The 22,121-nt window shown below is 39.3% G+C and overlaps 4 protein-coding genes across 7 annotated transcripts in view; 2 read left to right on the top strand and 2 right to left on the bottom strand.

Annotated features, from left to right (window-relative positions):
• Positions 1–6,132, bottom strand: part of LOC116841643 — a 15,083-nt gene extending 8,951 nt beyond the window's left edge. Inside the window, exon 1 of the mRNA XM_032809849.1 lies at positions 6,029–6,132. The gene's annotated coding sequence lies outside the window, so the exon portion shown is untranslated. The remainder of the gene's footprint in view (positions 1–6,028) is intronic.
• Positions 1,452–8,395, top strand: LOC116841644 (ionotropic receptor 93a-like). The gene is given in 16 exon segments (XM_032809850.1): positions 1,452–1,529; positions 1,531–1,627; positions 1,710–1,868; positions 2,051–2,146; positions 2,508–2,657; positions 2,790–3,013; positions 3,366–3,530; positions 3,751–3,918; positions 4,240–4,473; positions 4,536–4,709; positions 5,006–5,224; positions 5,622–5,766; positions 6,014–6,365; positions 7,162–7,293; positions 7,743–7,900; positions 7,993–8,395. Coding segments are annotated over 16 exon segments (2,649 nt in total). The 3' UTR covers positions 8,091–8,395.
• Positions 8,396–10,681: 2,286 nt separating this feature from the next.
• On the top strand, positions 10,682–20,865 carry LOC116841642 (mucin-5AC). 2 transcript variants are annotated; one of them, XM_032809844.1, is made up of 7 exons: positions 10,682–10,972; positions 11,412–11,698; positions 12,333–13,773; positions 14,521–14,729; positions 15,419–15,604; positions 16,437–16,650; positions 20,665–20,865. In XM_032809844.1, the coding sequence occupies exons 1-7, from the start codon at positions 10,936–10,938 to the stop codon at positions 20,802–20,804; spliced, it is 2,514 nt and encodes an 837-aa protein (XP_032665735.1). In that variant the 5' UTR covers positions 10,682–10,935; the 3' UTR covers positions 20,805–20,865. The 2 variants fall into 2 exon arrangements, with proteins under 2 accessions (XP_032665735.1, XP_032665736.1); XM_032809845.1 differs by having other exon boundaries at positions 10,684–10,972; positions 16,437–16,578.
• The window catches only part of LOC116841641 (serine proteinase stubble-like), a 47,392-nt gene continuing 46,092 nt past the window's right edge, over positions 20,822–22,121 (bottom strand). For all 3 annotated transcript variants that reach the window (XM_032809840.1, XM_032809841.1, XM_032809843.1), the window contains one exon: positions 20,822–22,116. In XM_032809840.1, coding sequence (XP_032665731.1) covers positions 21,958–22,116 — 159 coding nt within the window. In that variant the 3' untranslated portion in view covers positions 20,822–21,957. The remainder of the gene's footprint in view (positions 22,117–22,121) is intronic.

Genomic DNA, 22,121 nt, shown 5'->3' with positions numbered 1-22,121 from the left:
CTTTTTTTAAAAGTCTATTTTTTTGTATTTAATGACCGGAACTATTTAAAATTGTTGCAAAGAGCTCTAGAACTTTTCAAGAGAGTATCAAAACTTTAAAAAAAATGTCACTTTTTTAAATATGGTGCGCCAAGTCTTGGCACACCATAATTCAAAATGTGCCATTTTTTTTGCAGTTCTGATACTCTCTTGAAAAGTTCTAGAGCTCTTTGCAACATTTTTAAATAGTTCCGGTCATTAAATACAAAAAAACAGACTTTCAAAAAAAGGTGCGCTAAGTTCTCGCAGCGCACCTAATCAAAAAAACTATGTAAATTAATTATTTAAATTATTTTCAAAAGTAAAGACTCATCTTAAATCTTCTATAAAAGAAAATCTTTCGCTCTCAGAGTTTCTCTCATTTTTATTTTTCATCTGCGCAGGGATTTACAGCAGAACGTAGACAATAGGTAATGTGTTTATCGTACGTTAAATCGGACGGAGAGAAGTGGTAGACCGCAAACATATTTATAACTTTATCGTTCCATCTTTGCCTTCCGTCATAAGATATCGAGTAATTACAACAATGTAATAGAACCAGAATCTATTGTGCTTTATTTGATATTTTACTTGTTGCATTCTTCGTATGTTTTTATTATATATATATATATATATATATATATATATATATATATATATATATATATATATATATAATTTATTCTCTTCATAAGAATATGATAAAATTTTATAAAAAAAAAAATTTGTTCTCTCTCTACTTTGTGTACAGTAAGTAATCCACATTTTTCTTCTAATTTAATATTTTCGATTGAAGTGTTGAACTCTCTCTTACTAGGATTCAAAATGCATTTTGAGTACTTATGATGAACTTACAATAGATTTGCGGGTATATAATCTTATGAAATATTTGAAGCAAGTAACATTTATTTGAATACAGTATATCTTTTTTTGTGTATACTTTTAACATTGCGAGAACTTTTTGGCTCATATTCTATAGTCTCTTTTATCGCTAAAAGCGTTTTTTAATGAAAGTGACTTACAGTCAATCAGAAGGCTTATAAGATATTTTTGGAGGCTTTTAACAATAAAAGAGAGTTCAGAATATTGGCCTATGTCTCATCGACATAAAGTGAAAAACTGAGAAGCAAACTAAATTCAATGTTGCACGAACCAATTTCGAATTGATCGAATTGACTGCAATATTTTACCGTTTTGCAATAATTTTTTTACCCGGCCGCGCACAGGGATTTTGCTCATCTAGGCCGCTGATTCACTCTATTCAAGTTCCGATGAGGTTCGATCGTTCCTCAATAAGTTATTGAAGGATCGACCTTTCCCTCAATTCGCGATATACGATGTTACGATGAGTCGCAACGCGCTCAGTCCGCGATTGCGTTTCGACCGAGTTTTGACGAAGTTCCGGTTAATGCGGTAGTTATGAATCGAAAGTAATGAACTCATTTATCATTGAGCAATGTCCTCCCTTATATATCGACCAGTCCGCGTGTCGTATTCCAATACGATCTGTCAACGGGTATGATTTCCTTCCTCTTCCTCGCGTGGATCCTGAATTCCGGTGACGCTTTCAATGAGTTCCCGTCGCTTATGTCTGCCAACGCCACGATGGGTACGACGCAATCGCGATTTTTCTACGCTTCTAGCGGGTGATTTTAACGTTGTGTTTAACGAGAAAACGTTCTTTGAATCAGCGGTCGTTATCGATAAGGGCTTCTTCGACAATAAGCACGAATATCACAACACCGTGAGGAATATTTACGGGTTCATCACGTCTACCATCAGAGAAGAGATGCAAATGATTGATATAAATGTGCGCATCTTCCGTAATACGAAAATTAAGAGCATGCGAGGTAAGAGCTTTAAGTTTAATACGTCAGATCAGTCTTTAAGTATCGTTATCGTTCACCGTTATCCAATACCGTCTATATTATCATCGTTCATTATTGATGTCGTACATTCAGGATATTCTAAATAACGTGTGTCAGTTAACGTAATAATATCTTCTTTTTTTTAATGTTCGACTCGTGTAAAGATTTCACGGCGTTGTTATCGGTGGCAACGTGCGAGCAAACGTGGAGTCTGCACGACGCCGCGAGTAAAGAAGAAGTCGTGCATTTAGCAATAACGGGTACGTATGGAAAGCCGTGCAACAGATACATATTTGGTAGTTCTCATTTTATATTTGTCGAGACGAATAGAGATTGCTCTAAACTACGCAATTATAGTTCAGTGATATCTTTAGCGACTGAGATGTCACTTGCAAATAGCGTTATCTAATTTCGCTTTGTTATCTAGTGCCATCCGCGAGAATGCGTCACGTCATTGTGATACGTTCAATCAAGTAATTTGACACAGACGAAGTGTCAATGTAGAACATATTTCGTAGATTGTATTTTCTTAAAATAAGAAATTCCTAATGGACGAGAATTGAGAATTAACTTGACTGCTTTACCCTTCTATCTATTTTGACAGTAATATTTCTCTTGTAGAGCCAGATTGCCCGCGATTTTCTGAGACTGAAGGAGTGAGCATTCCTTTAATATCGGCGGGCAAAGAGTTATCCCAGATTTTCCTCGATTTGAGGTCTGTCGACGCTTTCAACTGGAACTCTATCAACATATTGCACGATGACACGTTCGGTGACGCAACTTAATTAATCGTTTTATAATTACCCACTATTTTCCTTAGCTTTAAATTTTCCTTTTAAATTCGTTCTTGCTCTTGTTCTTCGAGAAACGTGTTTCTCGTATTATAATCTCATATAATTACAGATAGAGATTCGATTAGCAAAGTCACTCAGGCTATATCGATCCCATTGCCGAACAAAAAATTTAACATGGTCTCTAGATCGTTGTTCGCCTTCAAACATGCCGATTCCCAGCGTAACAGACGATTCTACATAAAAGACATGCTCGAGAGCTTTCACGTGGATCAGTTAGGCAAATGCTTTCTTGTAATTGTCACGATAGACGCAGCTTCCGACGTTATGGAAGTTGTAAGAGACACATTGATCAAGTTTGCTCACTATTAAAACGCATCTATTCAAGAGATTCAGCGAGAGTCAAGTGACAGAGCAAAAGTAAAGTAATCAATCTGCAATTTTTCACAAGGATATATATATATATATATATATATATATATATATATATATATATATATATGTATATATATAAGGTTGCTTCTGAAGTGTAAAATTCCCTCAAACATAAAACGTCATTTAAAGCAAGTTTTATAAATTATGGACTTCACTTTTGCTCTGCATTGCCTTCGCTTTCAATTTAGTACTTTCTTACGTTTTATTTATTTATTAACGTTTCCGAATTACTTAATATGATATATTTCTCAAGGCAAGAGAATTGAACATGATCCAGCCTGATAGTCAATGGCTATACGTCATCGCCGACAGCATAGCACGAAACGGTTCGAATATTACCAATTTCGTCGATTACTTATCGGAAGGTGTGAACGTGGCTTTCGCTTATAACGCGACCGACAGCGAGACGTATTGCGACGTAATTTGTTTCATTACTTCTTGTTTAATTACGCACATATTTTAATCGTCTGAGAAATACTCTCGCAATTTCAATGATTGTATCATTGAATTTTTTCTCTAAGGAAAATCCCATGATACACATCATCATGTATCAACACGATACATGATGATACTTTTACATCTCTTTCTCTTCTTCTCTGTATATTTTTTGGGAAAATATAACGAAAATTGTATTTTAGGCCAAGCTAATGTGTCATGTCCAGGAGTTAACTATAGCCTTGACCAATGCTATAAAATTATCATTAATGATCGAAATCGAGTTGTACAATCGTGTGAACGAAGAGGAATTCGAACTTATTCGATTAAGCAAGCACGAGCGGCATCGAGAGATTCTTAAAAATATTCAAGTTTGTACCTTCAAATATCTGGTAGTATTTCAATCGATAGTGTAAAAATGATGACTCGTAACTTGAAAAATAACTCTTTTAAAAAATACAAGTGCAAACTGATCAAGAGAAATTAGGCTTGCGTACATTTCCGATGACATCTCATTCGTATTAAAAAATATGCTTGTTTTTAATGCGTAATTATAGTTTTATATTTTTTGAGGAATTTCTGTATCTCCTGAAAAATTGGAAGCATTAATTTGCCAAGTATCACGCTTACACTGTCAAGATTCTCTTTTTTTTTGACGGAAATTCTACACGCGCTACGACTATTTCCTGCAGATAAAGCTTATCGACGATACTTTCGCTTCGGGCGGCGGTTGCGGCAAGTGCTTGTTTTGGCGATTCGCCTCGGCCATAACGTGGGGGAATTTCTTCATTCGTGGCAAGAGTACGGCGCACTTGATAGATTCGGGAACGTGGTTGCCCAGTCTCGGCGTGAACTTGACCGATGTAATTTTCCCGCATATTTCTCACGGATTCCGAGGGATCAGTCTGCCGATCGCTACGTATCACGTATGTAAAATGTACACCGTTTTCCGTGTAAATCGTACGAGGGGTCAGTCGTGTCCTTTCAGAATCCACCATGGTCCACCATCCAGCTCGCCAGGTCCGGCGTGAAGGAATACGGCGGTCTGGTTTTCGATGTCGTAAAATATTTGGCCCAAAAATTAAACTTCACATACACTGTGATCAGTCCAGCGAACAGTCGGGTAATAAAATTCAAACAGAACGAGACCAAAACCGAAGTGGTAAGATGTATAGATATGACCATATTTATGTTTCTTTAAATGCTCCATCAGTATGACGGACTCATACTTGCCATTTTAAGTTGTCACATGAATAAAAGTGTTTTTCTTTTTTTTGCTTTTCCGTCTAATTATGAGCAATTATGAGACGCATTTGAAATATTTCGATTAGCAGTGAATGACGCGTTATGTACATCTTTAAGAAGACGCGAGTAATTTTCCGTAATGTGAAATATCCAGTTGATATGCGAATTCAGCTCAGTGCTTTATGATAAAAACTTACTTCGCACATCCGAAAGGTGTTAAAGTCAAACACGAGAGAAATGCCGTCGGAAATAATAGACATGGTCCGCATGAAGAAGGTCCTTCTCGCAGCCTGTGCCTACACCGTGAACGATCGCGGAAAAGAGGATATCAACTTCACACTGCCAATCTTTATACAGACATATAGCTTCTTAACCACAAAGCCTGGCCAACTTTCCAGAGCGTTATTGTTCACGGCGCCCTTCGCCAAAGAGGTAATTTACTCAGTTCCACGGCAAAGCGTCATTACGTCTTCAGTAATTACAAAACTCAGTAAATAAAACGTAAACAGATGAAAAGTGAAATCTGACAATAGATCGAACGTATTAGCGACGAAGAGGCGAAAATTCAACAATAATTATTCAACAAAAATTCGATAATAATTATAGCAGAAATTAACTTGGTATTGATTTCGTCAAAAGACATATTTAATAACTATTTTCTTTCTCTCGATGTCCCCGTCTCTCTCTCTCTCTCTCTCTCCCCCTCTCCCTCTCTTTCTTCCTCTCTTCTTCTCTTTTTCTCCCTTCAACGTTTGATCTATTTCACGTATAAGATACATTTTACGCGTTTGTATATGCATGCCTTCAAGCGGGCTAGTTTTGCTTCCAGACGTGGGCCTGCCTGGCAGCATCCATTATTATAATGGGCCCGATCTTGTACCTGATACACAAGTACAGTCTAGGCACGCAGACGGTAGGACTCAACTCGTGCTGGCAATGCGTATGGTACGTCTACGGAGCTCTTCTTCAGCAAGGTAGCGTCTTTCGCTTTTGATACCGGTATATTTATTTTGCACGAGGTATTTTAGTTTTACCACGCCGTATTTTTAAATTATAAGCTGTTTTGTCATTATAAAACATTTCTACTCTTTATTCTGTTGGTCGTTTTTAGTTTTCATCAGACTTATCCTGTGTTTCTTTTGTTAATGCATACTTGAGCGAATTATAAAAAAATTTTTTATTTCTCGAGAAAGCTGGAAGACTGCATTTAAGTGATTTTAGGCGGAATGTACTTACCCCGTTGCGATAGCGCGCGTTTGCTGGTTGGTGTCTGGTGGTTAGTCGTTATGGTGTTAGTAGCGACTTACTCCGGAAGTTTGGTCGCATTTCTGACATTCCCGAATATGGACGTTGCCATTCTTACGGTGGAGGAACTGGTCGCTCATAAAGGTAAAGTAACCTGGGGCTTTCCTAATGGCAGCTTTTTAGAGGAGTATCTGAAAAATGCAGAAGAAGAGAAATATCATACTTTGTGGGAATACGCCGAAATTTATAATGAGACGCAAGAAGTGGAAGTTCTCGAAAAGGTGAAGGCCGGCAAACACGTGATAATCGATTGGAGGAGCACGTTGAGGTAATCTTGCGATATACATAGCGGACCATTCAAACGAGGACAGCCGAATATCTCTGTCGCTTATGGATATATGAGGAGAGATTGCCAAGAAGAAGTCAAGCATAATACTTGATCGAGTAAATATAGTTGTCTCATCAAACACTACATTGAGAAAAAAATTTACCAAGTTTCAAAAAACGTTTGTTTGGATAGTACTATGAAGATATTTGTTTAAATTAAGTAATTATTTTCTAAAATTAACAAATTTATATTTAAAACTTCTTTATTTAATTTTAGAAAATAATTACTTGACCAAATATCTTCATAGTACTATCCAAACAAATGTTTTTTGAAATTAATAAATTTTTTTCTCAGTGTATGACGTTTTTCCGAAAATTTGTGCGACGCTTCTGTAAAGAAGAGAGAGATATATTCGGGCATCCTCATTTCAATCCTTCATCATGAACACGAAGAAAATATTGTAGTAAATATTACGTCAAAGTTGTATTTTTTTTTACAATGTTTTCTGTAAAGCTAGACTATATTGAAATTGTGGTATAAATTACTATAGAAATACTAAATTTGACGATTTATTTGACATACGATATAAAATAGTATTCAAATTCAATTATAATAATTCTATAGTAAAAAGTCAAACGTGCATAACATGTTTAAACAAGTAATTTCGGCCATGATGCTGTTCAAGATTGCGAAAACTTTATTGTCACTTTACTGCAATATTTTCTCTGTATATATCGTCATAGTACGAATTAGCTCGCCCGATAAAAATGACGATAATGACATATCGCCTGAGCAGGTTTCTGATGAGAACCGACATGTTATCAACCGGCGGATGCTCCTTTTCTCTGAGCACTGCTGAATTTATGGACGAGCCCATCGCGATGATCATCGGGCAAGATAGTCCTTACACGAAAATTATCAACGCAGAGTAAGAGTTAATTTATTACTTAGCGGACACAATATACTCCCAAAAGACGGTTCATGGCATGATTTTTCAAAGCGCAATTGTCTTGTATCTTGACACATTTTTACAATCGTACGCGTACATTGTTCTATTCTACCACTCTAGGATTTATTTTATGTTCTTTCTCGCGAGGAATATTCTCGTGTGGCTTGTGCTATCCCAGACAACATAGTGTCTAAAATCGAAACATAAGACGTCTTAAAGATGATCTTTAAGACGCCTTAAAGACATTTATATATAAATCGTCTGAAAGACATCTTAAAGATAATCTTTAAGACGTTTTATGTCCCGATTTTAGACATTATGTTGTCTGGGATTACATACATCCAGGATATATTAATAAATATCGCGACAAGGCCGCTGTAGCTCTTTCGCAAATCTGTCATTTTGCAAGAATCAACTTTGTCATTCAGGTTACATCGTATGCACGAGTCCGGACTGATGACCAAATGGATATCGGAGCAAATACCTGCGAAAGACAAGTGCTCGGACAATACCGTCAATCAAGCCGTGGAGGAGCGCAAAGTAAACGTGTCGGACATGCAGGGCATATTTTTCGTGCTTTTCATGGGTAACGTTTTTTGCACGGGCTAATCGTACGAGAAATAATAATAGCTCGCGCGCGCGCGTGTAAGGCGATTCTCCTCACTTTGCTCTTTTCAGGCGTGACTGGATCCATATTTTTCTTGTGCTGCGAGTTCCTCTGGCACAAACATCAAGTAGCGAAGCGGCGCAAGCTAATTGAGCCTTTCCTCTCTTGAATTCGATTGAGAATCAAGACAGATCGGACGTTCCAGCTTCGCCTGTGAAACACGTGTGCCGTTAGTAAAAGTTCTGTGTATGCAATTAGATTTTACTATCGCTCACCCGCTGTTAACTGAAAGGGACCGTTCTATTATGAGCGTAACGATCCTTCGACTAAAACTTAACGACGGTTTAATTAGAGGATGTACCTTGTGCGATATATCTTATTCTTTTTGGTGTCTATTCTTTCGTAACGATTAAATCATTCATTCTGCCGTTGAAACAACTAACCTGAACATTTCAGACAGCTCTTTTGTTCCTGGCAAGGCCATACCAGTGTAGATCCCGAGGCAAAACCGATCTGTTCGAGCTACACTGAGAGAGAAAAATGCTTGAAAATTTTTATATATTTGTGGAATATTAAGTTCATTTCTGTAAAACAAAGTTTATTTCTGTAAATAAACTTTATATGCCATAAATAAATTTTCAGCTATTTTTTTCACTGATATAAAAATATTTGAAATCTTATTTGTGTGATATAAAGTTTATTCACAGAAATAAACTTTATAATTTACAAGTAAATTTTGAAGTATTTTTTCCCAATGTATACAATTTAGAATCAATTATAAACATTAGATACTTTTCCGACGATAAATTTTCTTTTTAAAAAATATATGTTGCAAATAAAATTCTACTGTCTCATTACATTGCGAGTGTGATCCACTCAGCAATTAATCCTAAACGCTGCCGCTACACGTTGGTTCTAATCTTACGTGCAAATTACACGCTTAGCGGTCGGTTTCGCAACGTGAAACTAAGAGCTTCCAAAAAATGGGCAGTTATACCATAACTACGTCCAATTGATAGGTTCAACTTGTATCGCTCGCGAACGGATGCCGATAGTTCAGAGCTCGCTCGAGCAAATCGGACATCAATCATCATCAACCTGTCACGAAATCGTTCCGCGCGCGTTTCAGATGCTCGGTGAACGACACGGTGTATCGTCGGAGAGCCGGAGGATCGTACACGCGGCCGTGTGCGATTGCACGGCTGATCGTATACACGGTATCGGTAATGATCGGTTCCGCGGCGGACAGAGCGCAATGGCACGGAACAGGCTGAAGAGGCATGCACGGATTCTGCCGCGGCGTGCGCGTAATAATGACTCGCGCGGTTCATTGTTACGGTGGCAGTTCGAAGAGGCATCCTGGATTCTGCATTTAGCAACCATCCGTAACCGACGTCGCCGACGTCGGAGGCAATGGCGGTGGCGATGGCGATGATGACGGCGACGGTGCGCGGCAAAAGCCGCCGCGCAAAATTACGTAACGCTTTATTCGCGGAGATCCTCCCACTCGGATCAGTCGAAAGCAAGATCTTCTCACTTGATGCGCCTTCGTGCCGATCGCTACTACCGTTATCGAGCGCGATATCCGCATATCTTCGGATAACATTTGTGTTCTGTGAGGATAAACGTGCACGTCGATCGCCGCCGATCGGCGAAGGGCGGAGGAATGCCGTTTCTCGTTGAGAAAATTTGCGCTGTGCTGCATTTGCACAATGTAAATTGGACCGGTGTGTCCGACTACAGGCAGCACAAATCACTAAAAGATGTCTCAAAGACCTCGAAAGGACGTCCTCTTTTGGACGTCTTTTGGTCGCCCTGAGACATATAAGATAAAGTAAGAAATAAAAATAATTCATTTCGCTCATGGTGCTTACTATATGCTTTAATTTCTTTACATCGGAAGTGTTTCTCTTAAGTAAGAGAAATACTTTCGGCATGAGGAGGCTAGAGTATAGAGGGCGCGCGCGCATAAGCGAAATAAATTATTTTCATTTCTTACTCCAACTTACTCCACCAAGCTTACTCCGCGTGTCGTAGGCGAGCCTTTTGTAATTTGTGCTGTCTGGGTAGTGTCTCTCTTAGCATCTTTGCGATCACATATAAAATAATATGAAAGAATATACTTTTCTTTTGAAACTCAAGCAACGCTACTAAATTTATAATTATTACAGTTATAAAATTAAAGGGTGACTATTCACTGAAACTCATCATCTGGCCCACCTGTTCTCTTTTTATCTCTTTTAACCTTCTAGCCGTGTTCGTTTCGGGTATACTTTGATCATGTTCAGAGTCTAAATAGACCCAATGGTGAGAACTCACTATTTAACTGACATATATGTTTTTATATCTTTTATTTCAGCATTATATAAAGTAATTTAGTACAATATGTACTGACTTTTTTGAAAAATAACTCCGAAAAATCGCGAAGTATCACATTTGTATTTAGAATATTACAAAAATTCACTGTGTGAACTTTGGAACTGCTCTTGGTGAAAAAAGATTCAGAGCACGGCTGGAAGGTTAACGTTAAATGGCACACCCAAGGCGCAAGGGTTATAACGATTTGGCATTTGGAAATTCGCGCCTCGCGCGAATACCGAAAACGTAATTACGAGAACACGACAGTAACGTTTTCGCTCTCGGCGCGAGAATGGAATTATGTAAAAATACACAGAGGAAGAGAGGAATTGACTGGCGGCGGGGAGGGAAGCTACGTGCGCGATTTAACGGGGATTACGACCTTAGCACTTAAGAAGTTGCGATAGTAATCGGCGGGCTTCGAGCGGACCTCCAGCGGGCCCACAGCGCGCCTCGGACGGGCCTCGAGCGGGTCTTAATCAAACCTCGGCGGCGAGCTGGCGGCCTAGCGTACCTGACCCGCGCGTTCCGACGTGAGCCAGTTCCGACGTAGAGCGCGAACGACTAAGGCTAATCCTAATAGAACCGGCTAGATCGCGTCCCGGACTCCGGCTCGGCGCAACGATCGGACAGCGAGGAAGCAGCGACCGGAAACGATGGGAAAGCCGTTACACTGGATCGTAATATTGCAGCGTACGTAAGGCCGTTTTGATTACTTTGCGACATACCGCGGTGTTTAGCGTGGATCGGTCCGATCAGGTGGTCGGCCAAGTTAGGCTTGACCAGTTTGAAAATCAAACGCCTTCCTCTCTGTCGAGAGAAACATTTCACGTCGCATCTCTATGTTTCTGAAGTAAAAGAGTACCAAGATGGAGCGAATAGATTAGTAGGAAGTACCGTCTTCTCATTAATACTGGTTCATCAGGGACTGCAGGGGATTAAAAAGGAATTTTATCATGTTGGATTAAAAAAGAAACAAGGTCACGTTGAAGGCAAAGAGGATTCGTTGAAGCTCATTCGATTGGCGAGCGAACGATTCGTTAACGAATTGAAATTCGCGTGTACGGTAGATTCGGAGTTGTCGCCGATGCTAATCTTTGTAGATGCTGAATTTTTGTCGATGTTGCAGCAGTATCGTCCACGTTCGCTTACACGTACGATACTTGGTATCGCGGGGACACGAAGCGCCCAGTCGACGTGATCACCGACGTCATCAACGATCTTGGGGTGAAGATTCTCCAGCAGTATTCGAATCATGGGAACGTGGCGTTCTCGCCCACGGGGGTTGCTTTCGTGTTGGCTGCGCTCTACGAAGGATCCGCTGGCAGAGGCAGCCAACAGATCGTCGACGCCGTGGGATTACCAGCCAACCGGGACGTCACCAGGATCGGCTTCAGGGATATTCATCGACGATTGAGAGTAAGATCCCGAATAACGAGAATGTCCAAAGTCTGTCGGAGACATACGGGAGACACCCTTGGTCTTCACACGTCTTCAAGACTAAAGGCGTCTTTATCGCGTTTTATTCTTCAAGAAGCATCGTTTTTCTTATACGAATTTAACTTTACTCACGTTTGCGTGACTTAGAGCCGATTTTCCAATAGTAGCTTCGACTTGGATTCAAGTTTGAACTCTGTTTAGACATATTAAACATTGTCAGGATAGAGTACAAACTGAAATCCAAGTTCAAACAGCGATTGTAGAAAGTAGATTTTCCAATAGTAGCTTCGACTTGGATTCAAGTTTGAATTCTGTTTAGACATATTAAACATTGTCAGGATAGAGTACAAACTGAAATCCAAGTTCAAACAGCGATTGTAGAAAGTAGATTTTCCAATAGTAGCTTCGACTTGGATTCAAGTTTGAATTCTGTTTAGACATATTAAACATTGTCAGGATAGAGTACAAACTGAAATCCAAGTTCAAACAGCGATTGAGAAATCCTGAACGATCTGGTCTCCTAAAATCCGCAACTGCTGTAGATTTCACTCAGGATATAGAGAGCATTACGAGCAATTAGTTGTTGCATTCACATCTCGACGTTAATTTGAAGAGCTACCTGAACGCCGACGGATTTCTGGGTGGGCTGACGCTGAGCCGAGAGAACACCAGACTCCGGCCCGAGTACGAGGACATTCTGAGGTTTTACGGCTTCGATCTGTCGAGCATCGAGCAAGAGGCGAACGTTACCGTTAGCGTGGAGGACACGTCGGCTACGACCGAGCTCCCGACTTCCACGGTCGACTTGACTTCACTCCCGGTCGAGACGACGAGCACCGGGAGTGCGACCGACACGGCGATGTTAACTACGAACGCCACTACGCTCTTCTCTACGGCCGCTGAAACGACGATCGCGCCGTCGACCGCAGCAGCGGCCGCCACTCAGCAAACTGTCACGACACCCATGGCTGCCGATGTACCAACAACATCAGCTCCGGCTAGCACTTCCGGGCCAGTTCCTCAAAACACTCCGGCGCTGCCCGCGAGTTCCCTAACTACCGTCACCTCCGGCGAAAGCGCTCAGCCAGCTCCGTCCACTGGTGTGGAAAACGTCGCGGGCCAACCACCGAGCATGGCTACGACGCCGATGGACAGCCAGACTAGTTCGAGCACGGCGAGCATGATCGTGGTCGCCGGCAATCAGAATCCCCAAATGCCAACAGCCGCCGGCGATACCGCGACGAACGAGGCTACCACGGAGTCAAACGTGGGAGATACGAGTACAAACACGCCGGCGGTTCCTAACACGAGTATTCGAGTACCGACCGGCGTGGGTACGACGATACTGACGGGGTCTGATACCGAAGTTCCTTCTACGTTTGCCGCGAACACGGAGATGCCGGTCGTGACGAACGCGACGAGCCCGAATTCGTCGGCCGTGGAGACGAGTACCGAAACGACGGCAGCTGCCAGTACGATTGTCGTCAACACCGTTACCGGCGAAATTTCGAATACCGCTATCTCGAATTCTCCAGCTCCCGTGACACCGATAACTCCAGCGACTATCCCGAATCCCGCCAGCGGGACGATGATGGATAACAGCATTGTCCCGCAGCGGAATACCGAGCCGTCAATGACGCCGGGCATTCCGCTCGGGGAAACCTCGGGAACGGGTATCACGATCGATCTTACGACGGCGTCGATGACCGATGGGACTTTGGCACCGGTTAGCCCCGCAGGACCAGAAACGACAACAGTGATATCACCTGTCCCAGCGGCGAACGGGACTTCGGACGACCTCGCCGGAAACTCGAATAACTTCACGATTGCGGCTGCCGCGGCAATTGATAATCAGACAGTCGCGTCTCTCGTCGTGGACGAAAATACCATCGCGATGAGTCGGAAGAAGAAATCGATTCGGACCGAATTAGAATCGGAGATGAGGGATGTAACGAACGACAACACCGTTAAAGACGAGTCGACGAGCAATGAACCGGCGGAACTTCGCAAACGTAGAACGAGGAGCCCGCGCGGGTATTTTTCCAGTTATCCAGGTACATTCATTTATCGAGTATCTCTCTCCGATATATGTGTCGCAGGTGCTACGAATCGAACCGCGAATATGTACAGGACGGACATTCTTATGAAAAGTACACTGAGAAAAATGTACTTGAAAATTTATTTGTGAGATATAAAGTTCACATTTACAGAGATAAACTTTTTATCACAGAAATAAACTTTATTTCACAGAGAGAGAGAGAGAGAGAGAGAGAGAGAGAGAGAGAGAGAGAGAGAAGCTTTATGTGAAAGAAATTTTCAAGTGTGTTTCCTCAGTGTACATTGAGAAGAAATATTTGAAAATTTATTTATGGGATGTAGAGTTTATTTCTGCGAATAAACTTCCTATGAATTAATTTTCAAATGTTTTCTTTTCAGTGTATCCTAATATTTAATTGTACACGGAAAGAAAGATTCGGTGCTATTAACACGAAGTTTGGTTTTAAAACGAATCAACGCGCTGCGGCTGAAAGATACTGAATTTCTGTGGTTCTTATAATCTAAATTTAGTTCCATAGAATCCGGAATTCCATTTCCTACGACCAAAACACGTTGGTTTACTCGTTACAACCAAATTCATGTTAACCAACCTGTTTCTTTCATGTATTCTAACACGATTGAAATATTCCATCAATGAAAAAAAATTTGAAAAATTTGGAGAGTGCCGTTTGTACAATAATTATGTTAAAAAAATGTTTTTATAAAACGACTGGATCGATGGAACTCGAATTGCTGTCTTTCAGACGAAGGCATCTGGATGCAGGATTTAGACATTTGGAAGTCGTATAGCACGATGAGTCCGAGAGAATCCTCTGAAGATTCTACATCGGAAATAGCGTTTTTGGTGAACGGTTGCGACATTTATTCGGTCTCAGGCTCCAGATATATCGCCGTGCTGCCTTTCGCGTACTTCCCGTCGTTGCACGCTGTCGCGCTCGAGTTTCCCTTGGACGTAAGTCTAAACGAATGGTCCAGTGCGCCACGTTTTTCGGAACTTGGAGCAATTTGCCTTAAATTCAATGTTCAAATTTTCCTAAATTAAAGTTCCTGGCCCCTCGCATTGCCTATCTCTTTTTAATGACGTTAGAAGCGAGAAATGTATGCTAAAAATTCCTGCGAAATATATTGAAATAAAAATATATATCCATAAAGTAACACTTGCAATCGATTAAACAAATCTGTAAGATATTCCGTGCACTCTCCTCTTGCTTTAACAATCAATAATTTATTGTAAATTAATCTGAATAAAAATAGACGAAGAAATAGATTAAGAAAATGAATTGTATGTCACGTTAATTTACGACAAATTATTGATTGTTAGAGCAAGAGGAGAGTGCACGGAATATCTTACAGGTTTGTTTAATCGATTGCAAGTGTTACTTTATGGATATATATTTTTATTTTAACGTATTTTTAGCATGCATTTTCTCGCTTCTGACGTCAGAAAAAAAGAGATAGACAATGCGGGGGGCCTTAATTTTCTTAAATTGGAGAAAGAAATCTTTTTTAAGTTACGAGGTATCTGAGTACCTCCGAAAGCAACTCTACTGCAGTCAGTCGCTTTAAAAGTTAAATAAGAAATACGAATTGCAGCGATATGATCGTCACACAAAAATCTCTATTATTCTCTTAATATTTGAGGATCCGCGATACAATATCATACTCCTCATGCCAACGGATAGAACGGACACGCATCGTCTGGCGAGAGATCTCAGCGGGAAGTCGTTGAGATCGTTGAGGAAGCGATTACAACCTACTTGGGTCAGGGCCACCATACCTTCGTTCATGTTGCGCGGTTTTGTCACACTTACGTCATTTTTACAGAGGGTGAGTATAAGCCAACGTACTCTGCCAATGTCATGTTACAAACATTGGACACGTCACGAACGACGAATCGCGCGCAGTAGCCTGTGTAGCTTCTGTAATTTTTCATTTCCTTATTTCTACTCCAGCGAACTCGAAGCAAATAACTTGTTACGAGTTCATAAAAATTCGGACACTTATAATTTTGTTTAAATGCCATTCAAACAAAAATGTAAACTAACGCTGAAATGAAATATTTGAAAATTTATTTGTAGGATGTAAAATTTATTCCTGTAAGACAAAGTTTATTTCTGTAAATTAACTTTATATCCCACAAAAAATTTTTGAGTAATTTATTTGCGGAATATAGTTTATTTCTGTAAAACACAAATTTTCCTTTTGTGAATAAACTTCGCAAGTAAATTTTCCACAAATAAATTTTCAATTAAAATTTTAAATAAATCTTAGTAAGATATTTTAAAAATAATGGACAAATTAAGATATTGTGTGTACACTGGGAGGAAAATATGTATTTAAAGATTTATTTGCGGGATATAAAGTTTATTTTTGGAAATAAATTTTGTTTCACAATAATAAACTTTATATCCCCCAAGTGAGTTTTTAGGTATTTTTCTTTCAGTATACATACAATACCTTAATTTATCTATTATTATTAAAATATTTTTCTAAGAGAGATATTTATTTGCGGAAAGGATACTTCCTAATATTTCGCAAGTTAAGAAATATTGAAATTGAGAGAGAAATATCAGAAGAGAGGGATACATGAGTTATTCCCATATTTACGTCAATATTTGTCAAGATCCACGCGATCACATTCATCTTGCTTCTTTCACAGTTGGGAATCTTGGACGTGTTCGAGCCGAGGGTGGCCGATTTATCACCCATGACAGCTGATCTCGGCGTATACGCCAGGGATGTGCAACAGAGTATAGGGGTCAATATAAGGAATTATATGAAACCCGACCGAACCCATTCTCGTGAGTCGTCTAATGTCGAATCCCCCTCGATCGTTCCACCTCGAAGGGACTATTATCGATATCGATCTGCAGGTTCTTTTACTCTATTATGCTTTTAATGCACTATCGCACTCCTCTTTTCAATTACCCCTAACGGTAATCGTTTCCACTCATGCGACTGCATCCATCGCGCCTTAATATGTACATCCTCAACTTAAAAGCGCAATTAGTATAATTCTACAGCGCTACATGTCCGTAATTCTTAGCATTCACGTGACTTTTTCGCACTTAAGTTGTATATTTTTCCTCGCTTCTTGCTGTTTATAAATTGCTTCCTCCTGCTTGCAAATAAAGTAGGTATGGTACTGTCGTTGAGTACAGACTTGGGTCTCTGAGTATCCGTCTGTCAATCTAGTTGAAGAGTTTAGGTAGCGTCTGAAATTACCCTTGGAATCTGGATACGTGCCGGGTGTTCAAATAATCGGGTATTAACGAGACTAAACACACATACGTACGCATACATACACAGACGACTGATTCGCGGGAGAGGAAACAAGCGGAAAAGCGGAGCGACGCCTCGTCTGTCAAGTCGCGTCGGAGATAATGTTCGAAGAAATAATTACGTTGACGCAATATCCGGCATTAGCGAGTGAAATTGCGATGTGACGCGCACGGCTCGAGTGCTCTCCAGAAATGTGCGCATTATTTGTAAACCGTTCCTCTACGCGTCGTGAACGCGTGTCCGACGATGGCTGGCCATTACTACTGGCGCGTACTTGGCCCGTTCCTGTTTTCCTTTTCTCTCTTTTCCGCTATCGCCCGGTATCCACCGCCGTCCTCCTCCTCACGTTCCGCTAAATCGTTATTACTTAACGTCGTCGTCGTCAACGACAGTAACGCAAGCGTCCGTTTCCGCGCTTCGGAGCGCCGTCGAAGCCGTCGTTGCGCGTCCCCGCAATTACACGAAAACACTTCCGATTTCTTATTTACAATTAAGACATTGCTGAAGACACGCGGTCGTCAAATAAGCTAATCGTCTGTCACGATATCTGTGCCGGGCATTAAATGTCCTTTAAAGGACTTGCGAAATTACACGAATTATTGGAGCTCCTCAGCACGCGCTTCGAGAAAAAAAGAAGTGACAATTCGGTCATAAAAATATTTTTTTTGAAAGTACATTTTTTTGTGAAAGATAAAAATCCTGTTTGTAGAGTAAATTCGTACACGGAAAAAAGGTTTAGTTAAATTAACTAAATATCTAGTCGAATATGAACGATCCAGAAATTCCGATTGAAGTAACCCGAATTCTGTTTAAGTTAATAAGATTTTTGGTTGACTTAAACAGAATCGGGTTACTTCAATCGGAATATCTAGATCGTTCATATTCGACCAGATATTTGATTAATTCAATCAAACCCTTTTTCCGTGTAGGATTTGTACACGGAAAAAAATAATTTGCTGGCCCAGCAAATTTTCTGCTGGTCTTTTCGTTATTATAACAAAATCTTTTCGTTATTATATGGATAGCAAAAAGACTTGCTAAGAGTATCTAATCACTATTTGCTGGATATAATTTGCTAAATCTACAAATTATTTTGCTGTAAGAACCATGATGGATTTATATAAGCAGTTGCAGTTTCGCTCCGATAGCAAATAAATTTGCTACATTATTTTGCATCGATAGCAAATTAACGCGATTCTTAGGACAAATACACTCAATAAATTTTTTTATCCTGGCAACGAAACTACTTCTGCTCTGATAACGAATAATTTGTAAAATTAGTTACGTCAACTAAATTTTTTTGTTGTCACTACGAATATGTGGTAGCAACGACGATTTTGCTAAAAGAATAAAATTATTTTTCTCCGTATAGGATAGATCGTTGGGAAATTCGACGCGTCTGATTATCAGGTCAGGATATGCAAATGTACCGTACAACGTACGTGAGTTCGAGCCGTGAGTTTGTAGCTGTGCAAAATCTGTTTTCTCGCCACTGAGCAAGACTATCGATTATCGTCGGGAACATTCTCAGTATTGTTGTTCAGTTCAGTGAATTTAATTGCTGATATCCTGCTCGAGTCCGCAAAGGAAGTCAATAAAAAGACCTTGCGCCATCTCTTTTTACACTCACCGAGGATTCCTGAATCGTTGTGGCGTTACAAACGTTTTCTGAGAAATTTTTCTTTTCATCATTTTTTAGGTCATGTTAAAAATGCCCTTCTCTCGAATAAAGAAGAATGTAATTCGGTGAGATATTAAAAGAATTACTGGACTTTGATTTGCATACGAAATCATTTTGTCAGACGCGAAGTGTTTCATACCTCGTGCACGGAGAAAAATAATTTGCTGGTCCAGCGAATTTTCTGCTGGTCTAGCAAAATCTTTTCGCTATTATATGGACAGCAAAAAGATTTACCAAGAGTACTAATCACTATTTGCTAGATATAATTTGCTGAATCTACCAATTATTTTGCTATAAAAACCATGATGAATTTATATAAGCAGTTGCAGTTTTGCTCCGACAGCAAATAAATTTGCTAAGAATCATTATTTTTCATCAATATTAACATGATTTTTAGGATAAATGCACTCAACAAATTTTTTCTATCCTGACAACGAAATTACTTCTGCTCTAATAACGAATAATTTGTAAAATTAGTTACGTCAACTAAATTTTTTTGATGTCACTACAAATATGCAGTAGCAACGATGATTTTGTTAAAAGAGCAAAATTATTTTTCTCCGTATAGATTGGGTTAAACTGCACTGAAAGAAAAATATTTAGTATTTACAACTATAAGCATATAGAGAAATAATTACTAAAAATTATGATCAAGATAACCATTTTTTAATCAATTGTACTATAATTTTAGTGATAATAATCTTATATGTATGTTACTACTACTATCTTCATGTTGTAACAACCAAAAAATATATACGTCAAATTGGGCCTCAACTATATTTTCTGGTTATTCTAACACGAAGATAAAAAGTAGTAACATGCATATAAGATTATTACCACTAAAATTGTAGTACAATTGATTAAAAAATGGTTGTCTTGACCATAATTATAATTATAGTACTTATTTTTCTATATAATTATAGTTACAAATACCAAACATTTTTCTCTCAGTGTGAGCAAAAGAGTTCTCTACCATTTTGCAGATAGCCACGTAGATTTTTTATTTATTAATTAAAGAAGATTGGTGGATGATTGCGCGCGCGCTAATGCACTAATCTTCTTCAATTAATAACTGTAAAATCTCCGTGGCTACGGCGTAATTAATATATTAGTATAAAAAAAGACGATAATAGCATTGATAGATTTTAAAAGACAGTGTATGTGTCAATATTTTAAAACTATGGCAAAATTATTCATTTTACATGTAATTAGAAAAGCGAATAGCGATATCACTAACGAAGACCATTTAAAAAAATTGAATATCCTTTTTATTGTACTGTCGCTTCTCTTCTCTACTAAACTTACCGTCATAATAATACCGAATTTCATTCGGCATTCATTCTTGAACAAGAACTTTTGTCAACTCGGTGAAAGGAAGAGTGTGCCGATTTGTCTAAGAGTTAATGAACCGAAGATCTCAGAATCTAAAAGCTAACAAATGGATTCTATTAGTCAGTCGCTTTGAAATTTCCAATTTTTTTTCTTCGTCAATTAATCTAATCATATTAATTGTATTCATACCTCTTGGATAATGTTTTGTATTCTGCTTTAAAAATTTTTTCCCAATTCCTTCGCATTGTGTAGAGCTGCATGAGAAATAGACTTTGTGTTATGCACGGTTGAAGGGATGGTACTTATACAAGCAAAGATACTTGCAATGAAACATCTTTTCTGCATTCAACGGGAGATTCTCTGTAATGAGATTTCCTCACAGAGAATCTGGGTTCACTGTAAACGCGCCGATACTAGTCCATAACGCATGTATGATTAACTATTCAATATCTGCCTTCGTGCAAAATATAACATACCTTTTGAACAAACCACACGTATTACTAAAAAAAAAAAAGAAAAAAAAAACAAATTCAAGATCATTCGTAATAGAAGTAGTCAGGCAATTTTACAAGATCGACATGAATCCTTTCAGGTAACGGTCTGTTCGAGAGAGCCGGGCCTGTGCCTTTCACGGCTATGCATCCTTTCCTTTACTTCATCGTCGATACCGAGACTTCGGTGAGTCTGATCGCCGGTCGAGTGGACGACCCGCTTAATTCGAGAATATTATAAGGATGTATCTAAGGTACTTAAGGTTTAAATAAACACTCGTTTATTTGGCGATACTTATAAATAGTTTTATACTTTATAATGTAGACTCCTCTCTCCTCTCCTAGCTCGCACGCAACTATTATCAAACATACGCAATTATAACGTTGTGCTCTGTACAAAATTCCTATCTGTAAATAAAGAAGTATAAAGATAAGAAAGAGAGGCAGTGTGTAACCTGAAATGTGTGCAGGATTGAGCATATGGAAGAACGTTCCGAGTTATTCCACGCTGTAGAGTGAAAAGGGCAAGAACTTTTATGCACTCTCCCAATTGATATAACAAAGGTGTTCATCGTATGTTTGCTGCAAAAATTACGGAAATTATGAAATTATGGTAATTATAAAAATTCAAACATACCATATTCTTTGTGATTCTCTTCGGTTTCTTCAGTTTTTTCAACAATTCTTCTTCAGTATGTCAAGTTGACTATTGGAGGAGTTAAACTCCTCGAGCCCGCAGAGCTTACGCTGCTTGACTTGAAAATTGTTTTCATAAACTTTGCAGTAGATTTACTATTGATGTGCTCGAAAGTTTTGTGTGTCGTAACGTTCATGTTCGGAGCAAAGTGACATCAATGGTAACGACGTACCCTTTAGTCTATCGGTCTAACTCCTTCGGTCTCTTTATTACAACTCAGACTTCCCTCGGTTATCTAACTATCCTTAGTCTAGCAAATATATTATTTCCTTACTTAGATTTATATATAAATACAGTTCAGTGTGTGCTGTTACAATGCACGGGATTTCGCATACGTCGCTAGAACATATTTGATAATTCGACGATGATAGATGACGAGGTCTCAACTTTCCTTCCAGTGCGGAATATATATATATATATATATATATATATATATATATATATATATATATATATATATATCTTTCTCTCTGTGTAACCACATTGTTATTTCGTGAGCGGCAGTGTAGATGCAAATAAATAAATGCAAATGATAACAGAGACAAGACATTTGCGACCAGGAAGTAGGATGGCGCCCTTTGACATCGCGCAGTTCACAACACATTACGAATCGCTTACTTGCACGCGAAAAAACTTCGCCGGATTTTCCCGCTGTTTTACGGTCCTCGCGTTCGATCCGCCGCTTCCGTAAAGCAGATCAGGTGACGTTCTTCAAAATCCACGGCACGAACTTAGAGATCCGTGTACAAACGCCGGGCAAGTTGGCCTCCGCGCATCCAATGCCCCAGGATATGATACCAGCGAGGAAGTATCTGCCGTCCTTCCCGCGAACTTGAAGAGGACCTCCGGAATCGCCCTGAA

The sequence above is a fragment of the Odontomachus brunneus genome, unplaced genomic scaffold, assembly GCF_010583005.1.
Source record: "Odontomachus brunneus isolate Ranch 3 - 2012 unplaced genomic scaffold, Obru_v1 Obru_scaffold_017, whole genome shotgun sequence".
NCBI classification, from domain to species: Eukaryota; Metazoa; Arthropoda; class Insecta; order Hymenoptera; family Formicidae; genus Odontomachus; species Odontomachus brunneus.
This window is presented reverse-complemented; position numbering and strand designations above follow the sequence as displayed.

Excerpts from the sequence above, each read along its gene's own strand:
- LOC116841642 (XM_032809844.1), top strand. The coding sequence starts at position 10,936 with ATGGGAAAGCCGTTACACTGGATCGTAATATTGCAGC. Across the intron at positions 13,774-14,520 it reads GTATTTTTCCAGTTATCCAG|ACGAAGGCATCTGGATGCAG; the intron begins GTACATTCATTT and ends GCTGTCTTTCAG. Across the intron at positions 15,605-16,436 it reads TTACGTCATTTTTACAGAGG|TTGGGAATCTTGGACGTGTT; the intron begins GTGAGTATAAGC and ends CTTCTTTCACAG.